General features: G+C 44.3%; 1 protein-coding gene across 5 annotated transcripts in view; it reads left to right on the top strand.

The window, feature by feature from the left end:
* AHNAK2 (AHNAK nucleoprotein 2) overlaps window positions 1-23,154 on the top strand; it is a 72,503-nt gene that overhangs the window by 8,908 nt on the left and 40,441 nt on the right. The window contains exon 1 of one of the 5 annotated variants that reach the window (XM_077783931.2): window positions 13,740-13,847. The exons of 3 other annotated variants lie outside the window; for them this stretch is intronic. Coding sequence is in view for 1 of the 2 variants with exons in the window: in XM_085580843.1 (XP_085436969.1) it covers window positions 22,588-22,657 (70 nt within the window). In the remaining variant the exon portion in view is untranslated. Of the gene's footprint in view, window positions 1-13,739; window positions 13,848-22,486; window positions 22,658-23,154 lie in introns of those variants that run through there. One more of the 5 variants, XM_085580843.1, reaches the window with a different exon arrangement.

Below are 23,154 nucleotides of genomic sequence, written 5' to 3'. Positions count from 1 at the left end.
ATTTTCATCCTTGGATTAAATAGGCCAAATATGTAAGCTGGATTGCAACTTGCTGAGATCTTACTTTACACCATATTTTGTCCCTCTGGCATATATATTACACAGCAGCAGATTGCATTTAAGTAGTTTTTTTTTCAGAATAAAAGTCTGTCTTTCCTTGAGGGTGTCAATTTTCTCGTAATTCTTGCTGTTCTGTCTTGTATGGATACTTCAAAGGATCATGGAAAGGTTCTAAACCAAGCATCTACCCATACTGGCTTTGAGTACATCAGTCTGACTGACACCTCTCCAGACTTGGAGCATGCACAGATTTCTCAGCCTAGAGGTTAGGGGGAAGGTGTGACTTGATGCAAAAGCCTGTAACTACACCCTTGTTTCTACCAACTGTGCTTGTCCTTCATTGCTTGTGATCACTGATGAGAAGGGCAAACTCATGGATGTGCCTAAACCTGAGGGATAGCCTTGTTTTCAGGATGAGTAGACAATGATGCTTTTTGAAATTAAAGACAAAAGGATGCAAGGGGCTATGGTACCCCCAAGGTAGGAGCAGTGGCTTTGAAATCAGCTTTTAATTGCCTTGTGAGATGCCAGTAGGTACAGGAGAAAGGGTGGCCATTCAGTGTGTCATGCTATGGGAGGTCCTGAGTGCATCCTGTCCAGATGGACAAAGCATGTATGTGCTATAAAACATTCAGTGTTTTATGCATTATAAAATATTCAGTTCCATCTGTCACCAGGTCAGGGTCAGCAGGTACAGCCAAAATTCAAACCAGCATTTTTTGTTGTCCACCACCTTTCTTTCTGCTGGCAAAGTGCCACCTTAAAAAAAGCTTAAATCTTTCATGAGTTAAAATTACTTGCTCAGCAGTCAGAGATTTCCAGGGAAATATCAATAGTTTTGAAATCACCAGCTGTGGGTGGTGGTTTGTTCAGTCAGTCCTAACTTTTTCTTTGAACATTTGGGCTCTAAAATGGGAATTATGGTGCTTGGCCATCACTGGATACACCTTGGCTAAAAATCTTACCACCCAATTACTTCATCTACTATTAAGAGATGCTCAAAATCTCCTCTAGGCTCTCCCCCATGAGCTTGTGTCCTAGAGGATTTGTGAAATGCAGTTGTAGTGAGCAGAAAATACATGAGGTGAAAATCCCAGCTGCACTCCTGAGAGGACTGTTTCCCACTAGACCCATCTCCAACACTCCATTCCTCCTTGTTCCACACATCAAATTCCAGCATTTTCTGTATTGTTGGCATCTGCCTCCAAGAGCTCTGGACGTTTCCACCATGCTTCTTGTTTAGTCCAGGTGAAGATGTGCTCTCCTTGGCTGAGCCTTGACTAGGTCCCACTTGTACCTGCGCTTAATCCCTCCAGCCTACACAGTTCTTGCCTGCTGTCTCCTCTCTTCACCTCCACCACCTGCAGGATGGATCCCAGGCAGAGGCTGATGTGCTGCCAGCCTCTCCTGCCCCAAGGGATGGGTGTTCCTGGTAAGGACAGGTTCTGTCCAGAAACAGCGAAGTTTTAGGGGGTGAACAAGCAAGACAACTGAGCTAAGAAAATACTGCCATGGTTGGAAGGAAGGGCTGCTTCAGGCTCCTGTCTGGCTCATGTTGGCTCTATCTGAAGCACATACCCAATGTTCTCTGCCTCTTGGCCCTGCACTGTTCTGCTCTGCCGAGTTCCTGCTTGGTTTGTTCTCCATAAAGTGGCTCTTTCTTAATATTTATGGGTGGCCTTGCTGGAAGACTGTAGGTGACATCTGGCAGGATGACTTTCCTTTCTGCAGCTCCCTGGATGACAGCTGTGGGCCTTGAGCTGCAGATTCCCAAACCTGTTCTGGTTCATAGGCACCCCCAGGGTGTTCTGCAGTGCTGCTCTGTTGTAACTTGTTCCCTACTGAAAAAGCCAAAATCTCCTTGAGATTAAAAAAGTGTGAAATAAGAAAATAGAAGATTAGTGCTGTACCTGAAATTGATCTCTCTACCAAGATGTCTTTAAGGTCTCACCAAGGCTTCTCCTCTGTGCAGTTACTGAGAACCAGCTCATCCTTTGTGCTCTCACTCCTTTGTCTCACAACCCTTGGTCCTCCTCTCTCCAAGTTTTTTGGAGGGTTAGGTGGGTGCTACAGACTGCAGATAAGCCTCTGTAGCTGCTGCTTGCATCTGCACCCTCCCTCCTGCCTCCATATCAGTGCAGGGAGTTAAATTTGCAGCTTGGTTGAGATTTAGGCATTTCTGAGGCTGTAAATAAAACACTGTGTGCAATATCCAGGCTGTCTGGATTTGCTGAATTTGCACTGGGCTCACGCTGCTGTTTAAAAGTGAATTGGCTGCCCTGCCTCATCTCTTCCTGAGTATCATGACTCACACTAGAAAACTCCTCTTGGGTTTCTAATGGCTTTATTATGGGGTATGCACATGCATCATCTTTTTGATGGTCTCAGAGCTTGTGAGATGAGGTCAGATTTTCACAGAGACCACACAAAATATGATAATAAAACTGACTAATTGGGCATTTGGGATATTTCACTCCTTCATTGCTTTACCAGTTTTAAAGTTTCAGTTTGTTGATTAGGGACTTCAAGTTGCCTACAAGGGTTTGTGGTTTTCTGTGGTGCATGATCAGTTTGGAGATGGTTAATGGATCCTTAATTCCTCACCAAAGGATCTGTAAGAAAGGAATAAAGTTTAAAATCCAAGAGAGGAAATTAATTCTTTTCCCAAAAAAAAAAAAATCCATTTATCTTTGAGTGAGAACTTTGAATATAAACTGTTTCATTGGCTTTTCCTGTCCAGCAGAATGATGAGAGAAACTTTTCAGCAAGGAGTGAGAGAATAATCAGAAAAGCCAATCTGCAGCTTTTCAGTTGTGATTCCTTGGCAAAGTGGACTATAAAAATATTATAATGCAGGGAAAGAATAGTTCTAGGGCACAGCATTATGGATGTCATTCCAGAATTAGTCTTAGAGGTGAAAATGATGGGAGCAAGGTGAGAAGGTGAGCAGAAAGGTGTCTCTGAGAGGATTGTGGGGTAAAAGCCGAGCACTCTTCTGCAATGTGCCCAGCCCTTCCAGCTCCCCCTGCAGCTTTGCAGGAAGCAAGGGAGTGGTGTTCATGTTTCTTACTGAAATCCCCAATGAGAAGGGCTCAGAAAAAAGTGTGAATGAGAAACCCTCTGAACGCAGCATAACTGCATATGGGAGGGAATACAAACCAAATTAAATCTGGTTTAATGGCTGATATATTGGGTTTGCTCACAAGGGAAGAACAGAATTCCTCCCTCTGCCATTTGTAGGAGCTGAAAAGCACCTGGGCAAGCAGACACGATGAAGGCTCACCCATGGTGCACATGCTGTGCCTGGGCATTTTTCAGAACCAAGAGAAAGACAAATGTTGTTGTAAATGAGAAAAATTATTAGCCCCTGTAGCTGTGCTAAATTCTGCAGAACGACAGGCCCTTTTCCCACACAGCGTGAATCACTTGCTGGGTTTTTGTGCTACCAGTTTCACGTTTGAGCTTTCCATTCCCCTGGCTTTCCTCCAGCGGGTGAGAAATGGGTCCCTTGTAACCCATGGGCAGTGCCAGAGCTCCGTGCCATCCCTGCAGACAGCTCGCAGAGCCTGGCGTGTGCAGCCACACGGGATTTCCACAAGGGAAGCAGGAGGGGATGCCAGCCTGGCACTTCTCCTCTCTGCCACCCGAAATAGCGCTCAGGAGCTGAGTCACCGGAGCCATCCTTCAGCAGGGACAGCACTCAGCTGTGCTAACAATTACAGCTGGAAATGGGCTCCAGGCAGAAGTTTATCACAAGACACTCCAGCCCTGTCACTGCCCCAAGCAGAAGAAAAAGGCAGCCCGAGGACTGACCCCGTGCTGTTTTCCCGAGGCACTGCAGGACGGGTGCTGTCACACTCAGCATCCCTCTCATTCATGGATGCTGCTTCTGTTCTTGCATCCAAAAACCTTCAGTGAGGACTAACAAATCACACCTGAGCAGGTGATGCTTGCAGTTTGGCTTTTCTGGTTCCCTACCATACCTTTTCCTCTGTCATGTATTTGTTGAATTGTAGGAATCCAGAGCTTCCCTCTGGCTGCCCTGGCAGGCCTGGGACCCTGGCAGGGGTCAGGAACCCCCCTGGACAGAGCCCCCAGAGACACTGTCTGTGATCTCTGTCTATGGAAAAGAGTTTTCAATCTTACAGGATGAATTACAAGTTCTGAGTGTTTGATGTAAGTGATAATTAAGTGTGGCATGGGTGCAAAAGTAAAATTTTAGGATTCTAGATTAGGGGTCCAAAGGGGACAAGATGGAGGAAATTGGGAGTGTCCTGTCCTTTTTCTCCTTCTTCATGCCCTCCATGTTTCACTGTGGTGTTGGCATTTTTCTATTGGTTTAGGCTGGGGACACACTGTCCAACATAGGTGACAGATATTGGCACGTTATTGTAAATCCAGCCCAGGGAGTTTCTGGTATTTAATGTTTGTAACATCCCACTGAGGGCAGAGCCCCACACGCTGCCCTGCAGGACAGAGCTGGGCAGGGCAGCAGAACATGTTAGAGATAAACAGAATAAACAACCTGGAAACCAGCACAGACCAATTATGGCTTCTGCTTTGGCAGGGGGGCAGAAAGACAGAGACTTTCTGCAATCTCAGAATCGTCAATACCACAGACTCTGACACTGAATATTTAGAAAAGGAATAATTTTCTGAAACCAGGATTTTGAGTTTGGAAAAATGTAGGGCCAATGCTGTTTAACTGAACCACTCTCCACATAGGAAGCCATCAGCAGAGGAAGGTGATGAATCCTGTGGTGTGTAGTGGGAAATTGGAAGCCTTCACAGAGCTGCTTGTGAGGTGTCACATGTGTTTGCTTCCTGAGTCACTCGTATTACTCAGAATCATGGGCTGGGATGTGGCACATGGGTCTGCCTGGGCAAGAGTCCAGTCTGCAGCTGCCAGAGGGACTTGGAGGGAGCTCAGGACCGTGTGAGCAGAAAGGATCCATCCTGAGTGATACCATGAGGAGCACTACAGCCTCCATTTGAGTTCCTTGAGCAAGAACTGAACAGCAGATAAAAAATACATTTTAAAAATTCCCCACTGACTTCTGTCTTAACCATTCATCCACAGAAATACCCATTTCAAATACAGGAACTTCTAAGGACACTTTCCCCCACTTTTTAAAAGCAAAGGTGTTTAAACTAAGCTGACCAAGCACGAGGTGGAAAAGAGAAGAGCTACATCCACTCTCCCTTCTTTTTTGCCGTTCTATTTTTTCCCTGGTCAATCCAGGGCACTTCCTGGGATTCTTTAGTTAATAACATAATTTCTTATTTGAAAGAAGACAAAGACAAAGCTAAACTATCAGTAATTCTTTATTTAGCTTTTCAAATCCTTTCATGAACACTGTATAAAAATCTTCAAGATTCAGTTCTACTCCTACCCCCAAATACATTTAATACCTTTCTTTTAAAGGAAAAATAAAACTAAAATACTTTTATTTATAAGCAAACAAAGGCTGAAGACACAAGCACTTGTGTGAATAACAGATTGTGGCAGAACAGGACTCACTGCTGGCAGTGTTCAGTTTGCTGTGATTTCAGAATAAATGCTCTTCTCTGCACCTGACCCATTTTGGGCTCTTTCTTCTCAGCCTACATTTACAGGGTTTGCATCAGCAACTGAGAGCACTTCTGCTGTCAAAACTCCACAATATATATAATGTCTCCCTTTAAAAAAATATGAGCTGTTCTCTCTCACTTCATTGATTCCTATCTATTGGCAGCTGCAGCCAGTACCAGTACAGCACTGTGTGGTGTGCAAGACTGAACAGTGACCTTGTTTACCATTAGCATCATTGACAATTAGGAGGAATTAATTATTACACACTGGGTTTCTTCACCCAACCAAGTGTCTGGCAGCTGAACTCAAAGGCACCAGTTCAGAGGTGGGGAAAGGTCTCTTTTAGGGCTTCTTCCTCCACACAGAAATCCTGCTTCACAGCTGAGTGCTTCAGCAGAACCCAAGGGAATCCTAGTCATACTTATCAAGCTGATTTTCTCTGCCAGGAGCATCAATCAATGCTTAAATTCAATTTCTGGATGAGTACTGGGGAGTGCGGCAGTTTCAGTAACATTTTACTTTCTCTGGCACTGACCAGTGAAAAAGATGACATGATCTATGTCTCAGCCCCGACTGAGGCTGGCTGCTGTTGTTTCCTCTGCTCTCCAGAGGGAGAAAGTCAGGAATGAAGCATTAAAGGGCTCAACATTGCTGCCATTAGAAGTCACAGGCAATACTATAGCTGACTTCAGTGACAGTAAACAGGATGAAAAGACTTGATACCAAAATATACATGTGCCAAAACCCTTAAAGCCCAAAGATTTCATTGCAGCTGTAGGAACTGCACAGGACAAAGCCAATGGCATCAAAAATGCATTGTGGAGGGAGCACTCCTTTTCTTACTCCCTCTTGGCTGCTGTTTCCCAGAGTTTTCCTTTCTGGGGCACTGGCAAGCCAGTTCAGCTGAGTAAGCCAAAGTGCAGAAGTCAGATAACTGTGCTGATTATCTGATTTTACTTGTCCTGTATTTCTGGCTTTCCCCTTTCCAAGGGAAGGCTTTTTTGTGATGGGAGGTAGGGCTTTGAGGTGAATTCTGTGATGTTGGAAAATCAGTCTTAGCTCAGTGAGGAAGCAGGAGACTTAGAAACCCCAGATGGAATTAACCTAATGTATTTCCATCTCTCACTGATGATGTTTACACAGTGCAAGCCAGTCCAGAGTGGTGAATGGTATATTTAAAACGAGGTCCTCTAACATTCAGATCCACCCCATCACTCAACTTAACAGATACTTGATACCAATCGAGTGACTCACTTCATTAAGAAATAAACCCTGCTGTGTTGCTGACATCCTACAGCAAACACTGAGCCCCATTGTCATCTGCTGAGTCCTCTCTCTGTCCCAGCCCACGCCCTGAAGATGCACACCGAGTCTCAGGCACAGCAGCAGCACTGACCCTGTTTTTCCACGGTGCTGTGTGCCAGCCACAGACACACAGCAGCCCCTGTGTGTGTGAAATGCCCTCCCTTCATCCCAGCCTCCCTCTGTGCCCCTGCAACAGGGGCAAAACAGGGTGAGCATTCCTCATCTGGAGCAAAACAGTTTGTTTTATTAGCAAGACAGGAGCTGGTGCTTGCTTGTTCCCAGTTGGAGGGAGTTTTTCCCTGGTTTTCCCATTCACCTGGGCTTCTTGCTGCCTGTCAAAGGCAGCATCTGCCAGCTTGTGTCCACCAGGCAGGAGACAGAAACAGGTGCAAGGAACCCAGTGACAGATGCTGCTCCAGATGTGCGGGAGGGCTCGGGTTAGAACACTCCTAAAGAAGAAGTATCTGTAAGAAATGCCCCTCCTGTGCCCACAGCCACTGCCAGCAAACAGCCCTTTCCTGGCTGGGGCTGTGTGGGCACAGCCAGGTCCCCAGGTGAGCATTTGCACCCCTTCCATAACCCAGAGCAGGTAGCATCGAGACCCCAAAGCCAGAAGAAAGAGATTATTTCAGTGCAGTTCCCAATTCCTCCTCCAACAACCACTGGTAACCACCACTAAATGCCATGGAAACCCCAGGGCACGCAGTGATATCAGCTGCCAGGAGTCTTTTATTTCAAGATCTTTGTTTAAGAACTGTTCTAAGGCTTTGGGGAGAAAGACAGCAAGGGAGGGTTCACTGAAGCATTTCCTCAGCTGGAATGTCATAAGCCACTCGAGCACCCAAAAATGCAAGAGTTTATGCCATTCCCTACAGGGACTGGTAAAAAGGAAAAGGGAAAAAAAACCCAGCCTTTAGTGAAGCATCTGAAATGTGTTTTGCTATAGCAGATAAAAAGTTCTGCTCTTTTCAATGGCATCTGAGCTACTGCATTTAATAATTATACTTGGCTTTTATTGATGTCTGGGTTTTATATGAGATCTTTTTGTATTATTCCATATCGATGGCAATACCCTTCAACTTTCAATTTGATAGGGAAAAAATGTCTTGATCAAATATAACAAATGTCACACAGATGCTTAAAAGTATTCCAGAAATACCTAACTCAGTAAGTGATTGAAAATTGAGAGTTTGTGAATGTTGTATCCATACTTGACAATCCTTAGGGTGTTTTTTTTACCCTGGATTTTGAAACGAGTAAACTTACTGACTTTGTGATATCCAGAAGCAAACTGGAAAATGAAACTGTGGAAATAAGAGTGATAAGGCAGCATGATGACAATGCAGAAAGAGAAACAGTTTGTTTCAAATAGTTTTTTTCCAGGTGCTTGGGCATTACCACCTGGTACAAACAGGTTATTCACGGGTAATTAACATCTATCTTTCCAGCTTGAAGAGCTGCTTTTGTTTTCTTCCTGTCGGCTATTTGTCACTAATATTCACTTTTCAGGGAGGAGCCCAGGTCTGCTTTTCATACAGTGGCACAGGTTTTGAAATAGTAAATAATATAATCAAATAAAAAAATAAAATTAAAAAGAGTAAAATAATAAAGATTCACGGTCAGCCAGCTCTGAATTCCATTTGAGTGGGGAACTGAAAGCAGCAGAGAGCAGGGAACGGGATGGTTTGGGGAACACGGAGTAAATGCTAACTTTTAGCTCAAGCCCTCCACAGCAGATTATGGAGCTGGATGTGCAGCAGCAGCAGCAGTGAGTGCTCAGGTGTGAGTCCTGCAGGCGGTGGCTTTGTGCCCTCTGCTCTCAGTGACCTGCCATGGCACTGGCAGGGCAGGAGGGCAGCAGCTCCACGAGTCCCCTGGGCTTTGTACCAGCCTTGCCAATTATAGGAGTTTTCCCCAGGTCCGTGGCCATGGCTGCGCTGCCCCTTGCTCCGGCTGGCTCCTGGCTTTCTGTTTTCTGTCCAAGCTATTTGGGCTGCAGAAGGTCAATGCCAGCACTGTCAGGGCCAGTGGAAACTCATTTGGGGGACAAAGAGAGATGGAGCATATGCCTGAGGACAAAATAAAAGAAACTGTGCAGGGTGAATTAGTTTCCTCTTCTCCTCCTGCTAGTAAAAGGATTACCCTTGGAAATGTCTCATTTTGTTTCAATTCTAAATAATGCTTTCTCTGTTGTCGTTGGGGTTTTTGTTTATGCTGCTTGTAGATCTGCATTTTTAGGTTTTGTTTGTTTTTTTTTTTTTTCCCACCAGCAACAATATTAACCACTAAAGCAAATATATATATATATATATATATATATATATATATATATATATATATATATATATATATATATATATATATTTAGGATCCTGGAATAGAATTTTTGAATTTCTGAAATGATACAACTCTTCCCTGGATTTGTTTGGTTATTTTGCCATCAGTTTGAATTTTACCACTCCAGCCCTGGATACCTGGAGTTGACATTTGTTTATCTTCACAAAGGAGAAACCTCTTTCTGTACAAAATATTATCAGCTACATCTTGGTGTTAGTGCAGGAAGCAGGCAGGTTGCCACAGGTAGGTAGACACTGGAGCCTCTTTTGAGTAAATTCTCAGATGAAAAGACCAATCTACTTGGAGGACAGATTTCAGTTAATTTACAAGATACATGAATGACACCCATTCATTTTTGGGGGGGAACTCATCTGAATTTACTAACTTCAGAAAGAGGTCTTTGAGTCCAACCCTGAGGTTTCTTAAAAGAGGCAGTGATGGAACCTCATTTCCATACCTGGCTCTCTCTGTGTGAGGTTGCATGTCTACCTGCAAATGGAAGTTTTATGCAAAAAAAGTTGAAGCAAATCAATCAAATTAATGGCTTATGTATTGCAAAAGAGAAGAAATTCAGAGGAAGTTTGCATGGCTGGCTTAAATACCTTTTCAGTTCAAACTGACTGACTGAAATAGATAAATATATACATTCCTGTGTCGTAACAAAATGCAGTCATGGGAGACAAAGCATGGGAGATGTCTAAATTGGAGATTAATGTTACATTTATCTTCCTTGAGGCTAGAACTGGGAGTTGGTGGCAAAATGCTTCCACCCATTCACTGCTCTCATTGCCAGTCTGATGTTCAGTTCCATCCACTCTTCTACATCTTGAGTTTACATTGATCTTGTCTCTCCTTTCCTTTTTCTTTCTCCTGTGGTTCATTCTCTTAGCAGCCTATCTCTCTTTCAGCTGGAGGTCCTCAATTTTTTAACTCCTTTCTGAATTGTGCAGACAAGTTTGCTTTCTTATTTTTTGCAACACAATCTTTACTTGTGGAAATTTTTGGCTTCATATTTTTCCCCCAAATATCCAAAGATTCATAACTGCTAAAAAGGAAAAATAATAAAAATTATCACCCTTGCATCCTCCATACTAAACTACAGGGATTTGAGTTCCAGAGCATGCTTTACTACAATCTCGTGGAACATGCTGCCTCTCTCTCTTTGGGTCAAAGAAAACACAGGAACATTCCTGTTGTTTTTAATTTCATTTCTCAATTACCATTAAAGCAGCACACCCTTATGCGTAAGCCTAACATGAGTCCATGCACAGGTCAGGGTGTGAGTAGCACTAATAAAAGAAAGCTTGTGACATTCAACTGTGTATTTGCAGATTTACCTGTGAGCAGAGTAGAGACAAGAACGTTGTATCACAGTAGAAAAAACAACATTGAAGTTGGGAAACAGGGTTAGATATAGGATAGAGAAATGTGAGATACAATGGTGCTCCCTGCCAAGGCAGTTGAGCAGAAAGGAATATTTTTAATATTGCTGTAGCATAACTCAAAAAGCTTTATCTTTTAATATTTAGATGTCTGTCAAGAAGAGTAAACACAAGGGCTGTTTGGAGTGTTCTCACTGAATAACTTGTGCTGAAATCACTTGGTAAATTAGGAAATTATTGGTCTGATAGCATTTTTTCAATAGCTCAGTAGAAAAACAGTGGATTTTATAAATATTTAAAAATAAACCAAGTGAGCATTAAGAATTCCTGTCAGTCAAATCATGTTGAAATTATTTAATAGTCCCAGAACAGCACCATATTGACTGAAAAGAGGGGCTATTTTAGCCTTGAAATGGTGTGGAGATAAATCTCTGACACAGCAGTTGTCTTCAGTGAAGTCACAGCTGCAGGGCAGTGCTCAGACATCCAGACTCACACCTTCAGATCCGAGATGAAACTGGAAAAAAGCCACTGACAGTGAACGTAGATTTCCCAACACCATGAAAACCAACGGAGTCATTTCTTCCAGGCTGATGGAAAAACAGTTGGCTTCTCTCAACTTAGCCAGGAGTTTCTCTCATGTGGGCTTTAAAAATTCTTAAAAGATGGAAACAACGCCCATGCATATATTCAGCAAAGACAGCTGAGATGCAGCACTGCCTGGGGATGGAGCTCACTGCAGCTGCTGCCACCCCGCAGCCTGTGCCCTGCTGGAGCGCTGCTGCTGGCACCGCTCACTCCGCATTTCTGCATCCAAAACTGTCCCCACATCAATCCATGATGTAGGCTGGGCTTCTTTTGCATGTGTGTTTCTAAACATGTATGTTGTTTGTCAGGATGTTGGAAGATGGCTCAGAAAGGCTGGACCTTAGCCTAGTCCTACAGACAGCGCACAGAAGTAGGGATGGCAGCAAAGCGAGCCTGAGCCAGCTCTTAGCAAGGTCTGGTTCCCACTCTCAGCCATCTCAGAGCACTCTGCTGCTGCAGACTGCACCTCAGGAAGCCTTTATTGCTTCTGGCCACCTCCATCCTTGAGGCAGCTGCAGGGCATCTTGCTCAAAACACAGAATCAAGGAATGGTTTGGTGTGGAAGGGATCTTAAAGACCATCCAGTTCCAAGCCCCTGCCATGGGCAGGGATACCTTCCACTAGAGCAGGTTGCTCCAAACCCCACCCAGCCTGGCCTTCAACACTTCAGGTGCCACCCCTGTGCTGACACTGTCCCATTGCTTCACCTTCCTCCTTCACAGCCTTACACCTTGCAGTGGCTACAGCCAACCTCTGCTTTTAACTCTTTATGTGGATGCCACACTCACAAGAAGGCAGAGGTTCCGTGTGAACTGCATACTGCTTCACAACATATTTATATTAATTATATATGATTATAGATATAGTATATAAACACACATTATGAGATTATATATTATTTTGTATAGGTATACAATAGAATCACATAATAAATAGACACAATTGCTGAAGTGTTACTCAGTTCATGTGCTGAAAAACTGCGTATATTAATTAGATAAAATTACACATAGTATTTCTAAATTAAGTTATATCTGTGATCTGTAATTAATATATAATGTATAATTAGATGGTAATAATATACATTAATTGCACAAGTTAAATAATTTGCTTTACTATAAATACTGTAGTTGTGTGACCCTGTTTTCATAAAATGCCTGTTAAGCACCCACATAAGATGGAATCAGAGACACACGTGCAGTTTTCCCTCTCAGCTTTTCAAATACCCTCTGTGGAAACCATGCACACCCATTCCAAACTTGGACCCAGAAACCCAGTACTTGCAGAATATCAAAACCTATTCAGAGCCAACAGCATAAAAATCCCCAGCACAGCATCTGCCTCGACACGAAACCAGGCTGCTCTGTAAACACAGGGGTTTTCCTTCTCTTTTGGCTGGAGTGTTTTTTACCGGCTCTGGGTTGTTGGCAAAGCAGCCGGAGCAATTGCAGGACACTCCCAGGGCTACTTATGTGTTGTTTGTGTTTTGCACCTTCTCTCACCTCACCCCTATTTGACAGAATGCAAACCAGCAGCCAGATGTTTCTGTGAAACACGGAAACGCGGCTGAAATCTGTTGCTGTGACTTTTTAAAGCTTCAGGGAGGAGGAGTCAAAGGATCAGTGGAATTCCTGGGAGAGGGAGGAATCAGCTGTATTACAAATTTCTTTACGTGGGGTTGAAATAGAAGCAGGTGAGAGGAGGGGCTGGGAATTGCCATAAATCCGTTTTTGCAGGCGTTAAGCAGTGTAGAAGAATGTCAGCGCACGGTGAGCGCAGCACTCCCACCTTGCCAGCCACCGCAGCGCTTCGCTTGGTGCAAGCACCGTCAGCTCAGCGTTCAGGGGGCTGCCGGAAAGAATCGAACAGCTGGCTAAAAGTGACAGGGAAAAACGAGCTTAGAGAGGACGCTGGGACAGCCTTGCAGCCCGTTTTGAACCGCGCTGTCGTGACAGGCTGACAGGCTGCATCCTGCGTGTGTGCATGCCTGCATGAGAATTTACTAGTACCTACGACGTTGATTACCCAGTTATGTCCTGAAGCAAGGCTGGGAATGAATTTCAGGAAGAGAGATGTTTGTTTTGCGCGGGCGCCCACATCCCATATACTCCCAGTCCCGCGGAAATCGCCCCGCATCTCCACCCTGCGAGCGCCCGTGCCTGCGGCCGTAGGCAGCGAGCTGGGAGAAGACGCGGAGCTCAGGAAACAACCCCTGTGCCCCCATTCTCAGCGCCCCCGACATGGAAAGCCTGGCCAGCAGCAAGCCCAGGGTCTGTCCCCTGCTCCCGCCCCAGCTGAAGCCGTACAGCTGTTGCCTGAGCAGAGAAAGGGGTTGGATTTCACGGGCTGTGTAATCTGCGACAGTGCTCTTTGCCTGGGGGATAGCAGCGAGCCTCACCCAGGCTCAGCCATCCCCTTTCTGCCCGTGAGGAACGCCCCGGTCGACATAGAAGGAAAATTGTTTGCTGAATTTCTGCACAGCCCTCCTTCCAATTGCTGGAGAGAGAGGGGGAGTGAGAAAGAGAGAGAGTTTAAGGCAGGCTCTGCACTGGTGTTCTGGGCTATTTCAACTTCAGGGCAACTTTAGAGAACTTCAGTTATTTTTGGTAAGTTTTTTTCTTAAAACCCAAACGTCTCTCTCGCTTTCTTTCTTTCTTTCCGTGAAATCTCTGATGCAGATTGCAAAAGTTTGCAGTAGATGATGGGCTTTTAAAAATGCAAAGAGATGTGGGCGTGAGCATTTTGCACCCTTTGGTACAGAAACCGGACTTTACAATTGTAAAGACATAATGTTCCCAGCTGCTGTACTTGATGAACGAAACCTGGAGATGTTGTGTGTTAAATGACACTGGCCAGAGCTTCAGCCAAGGTGCCTCTCACCTTTGCCCCTTTCTTGCGTATGGGAAAAGGTGAGATCAGGGATGAACAACTGTGTTCACCTTGATAAAAAGTTTCTGATCCATGTTTTTACATAGGGGGTTTCAAGTCTCAAAGCCTCCCAAAGCCTTCAGAGGGATGTTGGTTCTTAGTGTATACACACCCCTCCATTCAGTAATCTCTATTGCAGATCATGCATGTTGTTTTTCTTACTTCCTCTGTCTGTATACTTAACCCATTGGGACGATCTCAAAGATAGTGAATCTCTTTTGTACTGCAAAGAGCCAATCCCAATTGTTGCAATGAATTTCAGGGTGCAAAGGGCCATTTTCTTACAGTGAGGTTGATTTCTGATACATATGAGTTTTCTGTTATTTGATCTTATCCTAGTTATGTTTGGATTTTGTAGTATCTCTGCTCCTATAAGAGGAATACTATTTGTGTGGATATTATATCTCAAAAGATACTATTTGCAATACATATATATATATATATATATGTATATACTGAGATGGCATTAGGATCTCTGAATGTTCATGGAATTTGAGACTAAGATTAACCTTGAAGCATTCGAAAAGCAGATCCATAACCTTGTCAGTAGAAGTTGGATCCTGGAAGTGTTCACTGCAAGGCTGCTGAGGCTTGTTCATAAAGTGCTGGGAAATACACAGGGTATAATTATTCTGTCCACCTGTCTAGGTTCATCCATGTACCCTGATACCTTTCTAAACATGTGAATACAGATAGTCAGAAGTAGAACTTAAAACTGTAACCATCTGTAGAGAAAATGAAAAGTCCATTCTCTCAAAGCTTTGATAGAAAAGAGAGAAAACATTACTCATATGAGAGAAAAGTCCAAAAGACATTGCTAAAACAAAACCAACCATTATTCTTTATAATTTATGCCACAAAAAGCACAGAAGGTTGGAAGATGACTTGTAAGAGACCCAGTACTTATGATCACCTGTTGCATGCATGAGGGAAAAGGTCTTAGTATTGCCTCACTCTTTCTTTTACTGTAATAAAGAAAAATGTCAAGAAATTTTGCAGATGTAAACAAATCAGAAGTAAAGCAGCTCACAACAGCCAATTTACTTCCAGAATCTATCCTAACATACGTCAAAAATCCAGCATAAATATAATGTCAGATGTTTAACGGCACGGGAAAACCTATAACATCTCAGGATTTATTGGGTTTTATTAGCTATGTTTAAAAATGATAAGTGTGACTGGAACTTTTAATTGCAGAAAGTCTATAACAATGGAGTTAACAATAACTCTTCAGCAATAAACTGAAAACTATAAATCTGCGCCAGGCGCTCTGCGGTGCTGACATGCTCCATGATGGCTGTAGCTTTTCTGTGCAAGCATGTAGATTTGTTAGCTAAAACTGCATTTTACTATCTTTGGTGTGGCACTCTCGTAAAGTAAACTCTACTATTAGATTATGAGGCTTGTGTAAATCTCTGACTGAAGTCAGTTTGACTCTAGTCAGTGCTCATAAGCAATCCATTGGGGATGGCTGCCTTCCAAGCTCCTCTGCAGCGAGTGTTAATGTCTTTTCAGTCGGATGGGGCAGCGGTAATTTCTGGCAGTGTCTGGCCAGGGGTTTGGAGATGGCACGTATTCCCTGCTTTTAATTGTCTTGGACGCTCAGTCTGTAGTCACAAAACTATGAGGTCAACGTGCCTCTATTCACTTTTGGCTGTACTTGAAGCTCATCACTGCAACAAAATCCAACAGTCTGTAACACATGGTTATTGGGAATAGCTGCAATCTGAGTTAACCTGCTGTTGACTTCAGGGGGTTCAGTGCCCTGTGCTTGGACATACCTTTCTCCAGGAAGCCACACCATGAACTTCACAGGCATTTCACTTCATGTTGTCACTGTGAGTGGAGGGAGCATCAGGGTCTTACCGAGATGTCATGCCTTACACGAAGCCACAGGAATGTGTATTTGAAGGTTTGAATCTCCAAATATACTCAGAGCTTTGGGTTGTTTTTATTCCTCTAAGTCTTCTACTTGGGCAAAGAAGTGAGTTCATCCTATACAAGTGTAAAACACTGAGGGATTAGAATAAGATTTTTTCCCAGGATTCCTCACATTCAAGGACCTAAATGATTAGAATATAAGGCCGTGTATTTGAAAGGTGTGAAATCTTATAAGCTGAGCAAATATTTGAGTAAATACAGTGAATCTATTTTTTTACATTCCATAATGTTGCTTACATTTGGAAACAGAAAAATATGCCCTCAAAAAAAAAAACAAACCCAGCGTTTCCTCCTCTGGAGAAACATCTCTCTGTGTTTGTGGGCTCTGCATTGCAGCTGCAATCTGAACCAGTAAGGCTGAGAAAAGCCTCACCATTAACCTTGTTTGGAGTGAGGAGGGGACCTGGCTCCCTGCACCAGCACAGGCAGACCCAGCAAGGGCAAGCTCTTGCTCTCAGGCAGTTTGCCATGTCCCTGACCCCCAGTGCACCCACAAACTGTTTTCCTGACAACACCAGCTAACAACTGCTGCCGTGTCTGCTTCCCTTAGGTAACTTCCAGTCTGCCCAGCAGGCTTTTCCCTCCACAGCCAAGTGCTGGAGCAGTGCTGAGCGATGTAGGGGATTCAGCTCCCAGTGGAGCTAAGATTAAACCCGACCAAAGCTAGTTTGCCATCTCTCCACATGCTGCAGGAATCAAGGCAACATCCTTGTGGCAGGGAAGGTCATCCTTTGGATGACCTACAGCTGTGCCTAGCCCCAGTGTGGGAGGGTTATGCCTGCTCCAAGGAAAATTTGCTAAGTCCGTGTGTTTGCTCATTTTGCTCCGGATTTCAGAGTCAAGGCTGGAATTCATTATTTCATATTGGAAAACAAAACCTCAGGCTAGGAGAGGACCATTCACGTACTAAATACTTCCTACCAATATGTTTGCTTCCTGAAATGGGACTATAGGTAGCCATATATCTGAAAGTAACCACTGGCTTACTGCAGAGAATAGGTCTGCAGTTTTCTGTCAAAGAAGGGGATGTACAAATGTGTAGTCCAGGGTGACAAGTGAAAATAGTGAATCCAGAGTGAAACAAGTCAAAATAGGCTGAGGGTGCTGTGGCATGTAAATAATAAATAGGACAAAATAATTGATAGAAGACCCATCAGTAAGGGACAGCAGCTCTCCAAGGGAGAGAGTCCCAGGCCAGGGTAACAGCTCAAATCCCAGTAAAATTCCATGGAGCAGGAATGCAAGTGCCTAAAGAAGAGCAGGCACCAAGTCTACTTCATCTACCTAATAAAGATAGCAGTGTCTTCAGGGGGCAGAATTATCTGTTTTTCAGAAACACAAAGAAGGAGATAAGGTTTATATGATTTCCAAGCTTGCTGATAAATCCTTGAGGCTCCAAAGCCACAGGAACTGCTCTTCACTGCTGGGCAAATGTTGTTTCTTCTCTGTAGTTAAGAGAACAAACACTACTTGATTTTGATAGCAGTGGTCTGTACCTGACTTTCATCGAGTCAGAGGAGCCTCTCTTATCCATGCAGCCCTCTGATTTTAAATACCTTCTACCTGCCCACTGACCTCCCAGTTCTCTCCCCTTGAACAGTGGTGTGGTTGCAGCCTCAGCCAGCACTGAAAAGCAAAGGTTTTAAGCTGCACACACTTCTTTCAATTTCCACAAGTCCTAGCTAAATAGTCTAATAAACTGTTATAGATATAAAATATTCCACCTTGAAGTGCATCCTGAAAGCTCACACAGTTTATTAATCCAGGCATCCCCTTTTTTCCTAGGATTCCCATACTCCATACCAGCCATAGGAAGCAAATGTCATCAGGTTTCCACAAGTCCTCTGCTCATTTACTTGCTGTGTGATTTACTCCAGCTCCTGGACCTTTGACTGTCAGCCAGGCACAGTGCTCTACTTTTCCCTCAAGTAAACACATGCAGGAACTATTCTTTTCCTCACATCACTCTTTTTTAATCCAAAGAATTTGCCTTAGCTCTATTACTTGGAGGAATGAATTCCAAAATGGGAATTTTAGCCTGAGTAGAAGAAACTCAAAGGACATGGCACGCATGAGCAAAAATTATTAGTTAGCAAATGGGATAGTAAGTTTTCCATGCAACAGGAATGGCTTTAACTGATGCTTGCATTGCATTCTGAAGGGGGAAAAATAGCTCTATGGGATGGGGCATCATTATCTTGAAAATTAGAGATCAGCTTTTGGTGAACCTCAGAGAAGTTAGCAGCTCTCCCTCAGATCAGAAGATCAGATAAGCATACAAAAGATTTGGTTTGATTTTTTTTTTATTTGCTTGAAAACTAAGGATGGGTGGTATTAGGTCAAAGGTTGGACTTTATCATCTTGGAAGTCTTTTCCACATTGAAAGATCCTGTGATTGTGTGTGTGATTTTATTGGAAGGTCTATAAGAATGAAGATCTATGAAACTATCATGAGAAAGTTGGTAATTTCAATTGCTGATGTTTCCTGATATGAGCTGAGCTTCCCCTATTCCTGCTTCTAAAATCAGCTGAAAGCAAATAATTTACAAGAACACAAAAATGTCATTAAGCATTCCCCAAATATTTTCATATATGTCAGAGCTGATCTGATTTATGCTTCAGTGAAAAGTTCTATTGATTTTTATATGATCTGTGTCCTCACACTCCTTAAGGCTGACTTTTTCACATAATGGGCTTGATTATGAGAAAAAAGTTGTTTGCAGAATGAATAGCTCAGCCAGCTCAGTGCCTAAAGAGCAAGTTAGAGCTCATTTTGGAGGCAAACTGGGCATTTTCACATGAGAATGACTACATGCAGCACTTGGGTTCATGGTGATGCCATCTTGCTACTCAGGCTTCCCATGAACAGTGATGGGTAGTGTGTTTTTAGGCTTTGCTCTCAGGATCCTTTCTGGAGGCACGTCTCAGACTAGAAAATGATTGACTATGTAAGTGGTGTAAAACAGACTCTTCACACACAGGTATTTATGAGGGGACATTCCAGTGATCAGCAGAGCTGGATGGAGGCAGGCCCCCACAGGTCTGTTGTGAAAGGAATAAATTTAGTAATGGCACTGTGATCTTATATCTGTATTTGGATTATATGTTCACAGTGGATTTAACCACTGCTTCAGTCAGTCTAAAAGCAATCTGTGAATGAAAGGGTTTGGATAGAGATAGCAGGAGAATTCATGTTTTTCTTCTTAAAATTATCCTTCCTCACAGATTAAAAAGAAGCTTTTGGATAACTGTACTGGGTTATGCCAGGAAAGCTCATCACAGAGATTAGTGCATTAACTACATAATTATAATGTATACATTGCATGCTTCACCAACCAAATATATAAACCTTATTTAGTCTAAATAAACCTTAAAGCCCAGAGAATAAGCCTAGCATTTTCAGATAAGCTCAAGCATGAATGTAATCTCTCCTTAATACACCAGCTTTTTTCTTAGAAAGAAAACAGTCTGCTCAGCGCATGTGACAACAAATCATCCCTGGGTCTCATGGTGAGGAGATCAGAGCAGCCATCAGGAGTCCCTGAGGAGCCCAAGCAAACTGTCCACAGCAACATTTTCCTGGGAGCTCTGCCCAGTGCTTCCCCCTCCTTCTCTCCCTTTCTCACTCTGTCTGCTTTTCTACCCTGGATAAGCAGCCCCAGTCCTGCAGAAGCGCTCACATCCCAACCACGGGGCCAGACCCAGGCCATGGGGCCCCTCCCAGAGACCTGGATCATCATTTCCCTTCTGCTGCTGCTGCTGAGCACAGCAGGACTAAGGAGTGTGGAGGGTGTGTGGGTGCCTGAGGTATCCCTGTTCAGAAGTCAGGCTGTCAGAGGGTACTGGAAAATGAAGCACCCCCGACTGGCAGGATCTCAGCAGCAGTAGGTAGGGAGAATCTGGCAGCAGAAATGTTATTTGGAGGGCAGCAGTGTTGTGTCATCCTGGGGCCAGCATGAACAGCTACACGTGTCAGCACCATTTACTGCACATCTGTAAGATGATGTTGTAGTCAACATATGGGCTCCAGAGCACGCTGTCACACAAACTCAGATTAGGAAAATGCTGCAGTCCCTCTCTATCAACATAGAATTGTGGCTTTTCCAGGAGAGCAGTGTCTGGTGCAGGGCAGGGAAGGCTGTGGCAGGCAGATGGCAGAGCAGATGGGTGGTGGCTCTGCAGGGTGGGTGTTTGCAGCCAGGCAAATGGTGCAATTCTTGCAGAGGCATTCAGGGCACTCAGCACTGCAGGTGCTCTGGAACAGAGATGGTGAAGCACCTGAGTCAGATTAACTTGTTGGATGTGGACAATAGCTGATGGCGTGGCTTGGGAAGGAAAACCTGTGAAAAAAAAATCTCATTTATTATTGTCAGGTTTTAGGGCTTTTTTTCCCCCAAAGAAAACTTTAACTTCATACAGCGCCCATGAAGGAAGATAGTGACAGGCTCACCTTGAAGTCCTTTGCAGCTGGTACCTCTGAGATCAGTCTGCTTGGCAGAGGCAGTGTTGAAGGAAGATACCTTGGCAAAAAGACAGGCATGGGAGCAGGGGAGCTCACAGCACACCCCCATACCACAGGCTGCTGCATCAGCAAGGCTGCCCAAAGGTGCCTGCAGACCCTTGGGATGCAGTGATGGAGTCAAAGACAACCCCAGAGCAGGGACAGAAGCAAATGGCGTGGAAATAAAACCAGAGATTTTGGATTATTTCTCAGGGGCACGGAGAACGCAGCCAGCAGGGCCACACACAGAGACATCCAGCCACAGCCCAGTGAAAACCAGTGTGGGTGAGACAGCCTCATGCAGCAAAATCTCCTCCTTGCCCATGTGGGCAACCACAGCATTTTTATTTTCCAGCCCAGGAGAAACACCTCGGAGGAGTTGTCTCAGATGCTGGTGCCCCAGAGCTGTGTTGCACATCAGCAACAGGACATGCTGCAGTGTGTTTGTGTTTGGGGTGTTTCTGCTGACCATGCCCCCGTCGTTCTTAGCTGATTAATGTGTTTCATTAATTTCTTTGCTCTCCTGTGTCTGGAGCTTATTGCTGGTTCACATTCAGTCCCTGCCCTGCTCTGAAAGATGGGGATTGGAGTCAGCAGATCTCCACCCTGCATTTGATAGGGAAGCGGCGCTTTTGCAATGATCCCCCAAGTTGTGACATGCACTGGAAACTGCTCCTCTGCCAGCTGTCCTCTGTGCAGGGAGCTGCAGCTAAGCTCAGGTGCTGCATGAACACCTCTGCACCATCACACTCTTGTTTTATGGCCTGGCCTGACAAAGTTTGGGTCCCGTAACAGCACACACAGACACAGCCCACGGGCCTGGGGCTGTCATTTGCACCAGAGCAAAGGGAGGGCAAAGGAGCTATGAAAACCCATTAGAAGTATTTCCCCTCCCCACAAATCCTCCTCTTTCAAATGCCCAATAAGGGATGGAGAGGGAGGGAAAACCCTCATCCTCTAATCCAAAACAGGAGCTGGCTGTCGTACCAGCACAAACAGACCACGCCAGCTCCTCCACCAGCTCTGCTCTTGTGAGGAGACAGAGATGGACTGCGATAAGGTTTTGGCTCTCAGCACACTTGGAACCATGGGGAAGGCCAGCCAGAGCCCGGCATTCAGGGGAATTGCTAAATGGGCTCTGACAGACTGCAGCAAGGAGCAATGTCCTTGACCTGGCTGCAGCAGCTCTGGGGAGCAGGAGTGAGAGCTTCCTGCTTCGCTGGGACTTTGCAGACAGCAGTGTCTCTGGCAGGAGCACAGCTCAGGCCTGTAAAACTGACTCTTGTTGCACAAAAATGGCACAACCCAGCCGTGTTTGTCAAGACCTATTCTTCATTTCTTGCTGCTGCAGTCCGAGGGCAGGTTCAGGTCCCCACTGTGCTAGCTGATACACAGTCTCCTACCCAGGTGTGCCTCGGAGGATTTAGAAGGTTTGTGTCACACAAGCTGAGCAAAATGGAGGTGACAGTAATGAGGAAATAGCAGAAACAGTTCTACAGAGAAAGAAGGAAGGCTTTCTCGAGGTACATATTTGTCTGCTTCATTTTCTAGAAGATCTCAGAAAATGTCAATCGTAGTAAAGCCCTGGTGGCTGGAGAAAAGCTGTGGATGCAGTTGTCCAACATGTGGGTTCATGCAGAGTGTTCATGGTGGAGGCACCTGATACAGGAGCATCTAAGAAGACCATGAGCTCTTTGACCTTGCCATGTGTGGGATCTCAGCTGCTCTTCTGCAGAGGAGCAGGACACAGCTGCTCTCTGACAGGAGACCTGAATGCAAAATCTGGAGGGCAATTTTTTCCAGTCAAGAGAAGTGAGGGAGTTGAGTGTTTTAGGCAACCTGCAGCTGCTGAAGTTTTTGTTCCCACTGTCATGCCCCTTGAGTATTTGAGTAAGAGCAGGATGCGACATGAAATGTTGCATTTCTTTTTAACTTCTGTCCAGCTCCCCTGAAGTACCTTCAGTAGACAGAGCAGCATGTTGGAAGTGGAGTTAGAGCAACAGCAGCACAATACCTGCAATCCCAGTTGGATTTGTGTGACAACAGGTAGGAAAAATGGAATGGCATTCACCTTGAGGGTGAGAAAACAGGCAAGTAAGAGTTTAACTGCTCAGAGACACGGACTCACCTTGGACAGCAGTAAGGATATTTTGCTGACAGCACATGACGTATTTGGTGGAAATGAGATTTACATTGCTTTTGGAAAATACATGAAAGTGGCCTACCACACAGACATCATAGATAGCTCAATAAGCAAATTTTAAATATTTGGACATTCTGTTCACAAAATAAATTTATGGGAAATTAACCTTAATTAGCTATCAGTCGTTTTGCAGACCTGAGTGGCTTCAGTGAAAGAAACATCCTGACAAACTTTCCTGCCTTTCAACAAAATAAAAAGGTATAGAGGTTTGTTTAAATTTATACTTACAAAAAGTATTCTGTAGCTTTTTTTTTTTTTTTTTCTTAATAGTAGTAGCTCAGTTTATTCAGTGCTTGGTTAAATTACTGTCATGGTTTAACCCCAGATGTCACCTCAGCCC

Source organism: Lonchura striata, chromosome 5 (genome assembly GCF_050655825.1).
Source record: "Lonchura striata isolate lonStrDom1 chromosome 5, ASM5065582v1, whole genome shotgun sequence".
NCBI lineage: Eukaryota > Metazoa > Chordata > Aves > Passeriformes > Estrildidae > Lonchura > Lonchura striata.
Note: the sequence above shows the minus strand (reverse complement) of the source record. Positions and strands in the feature narration are given on the sequence as shown.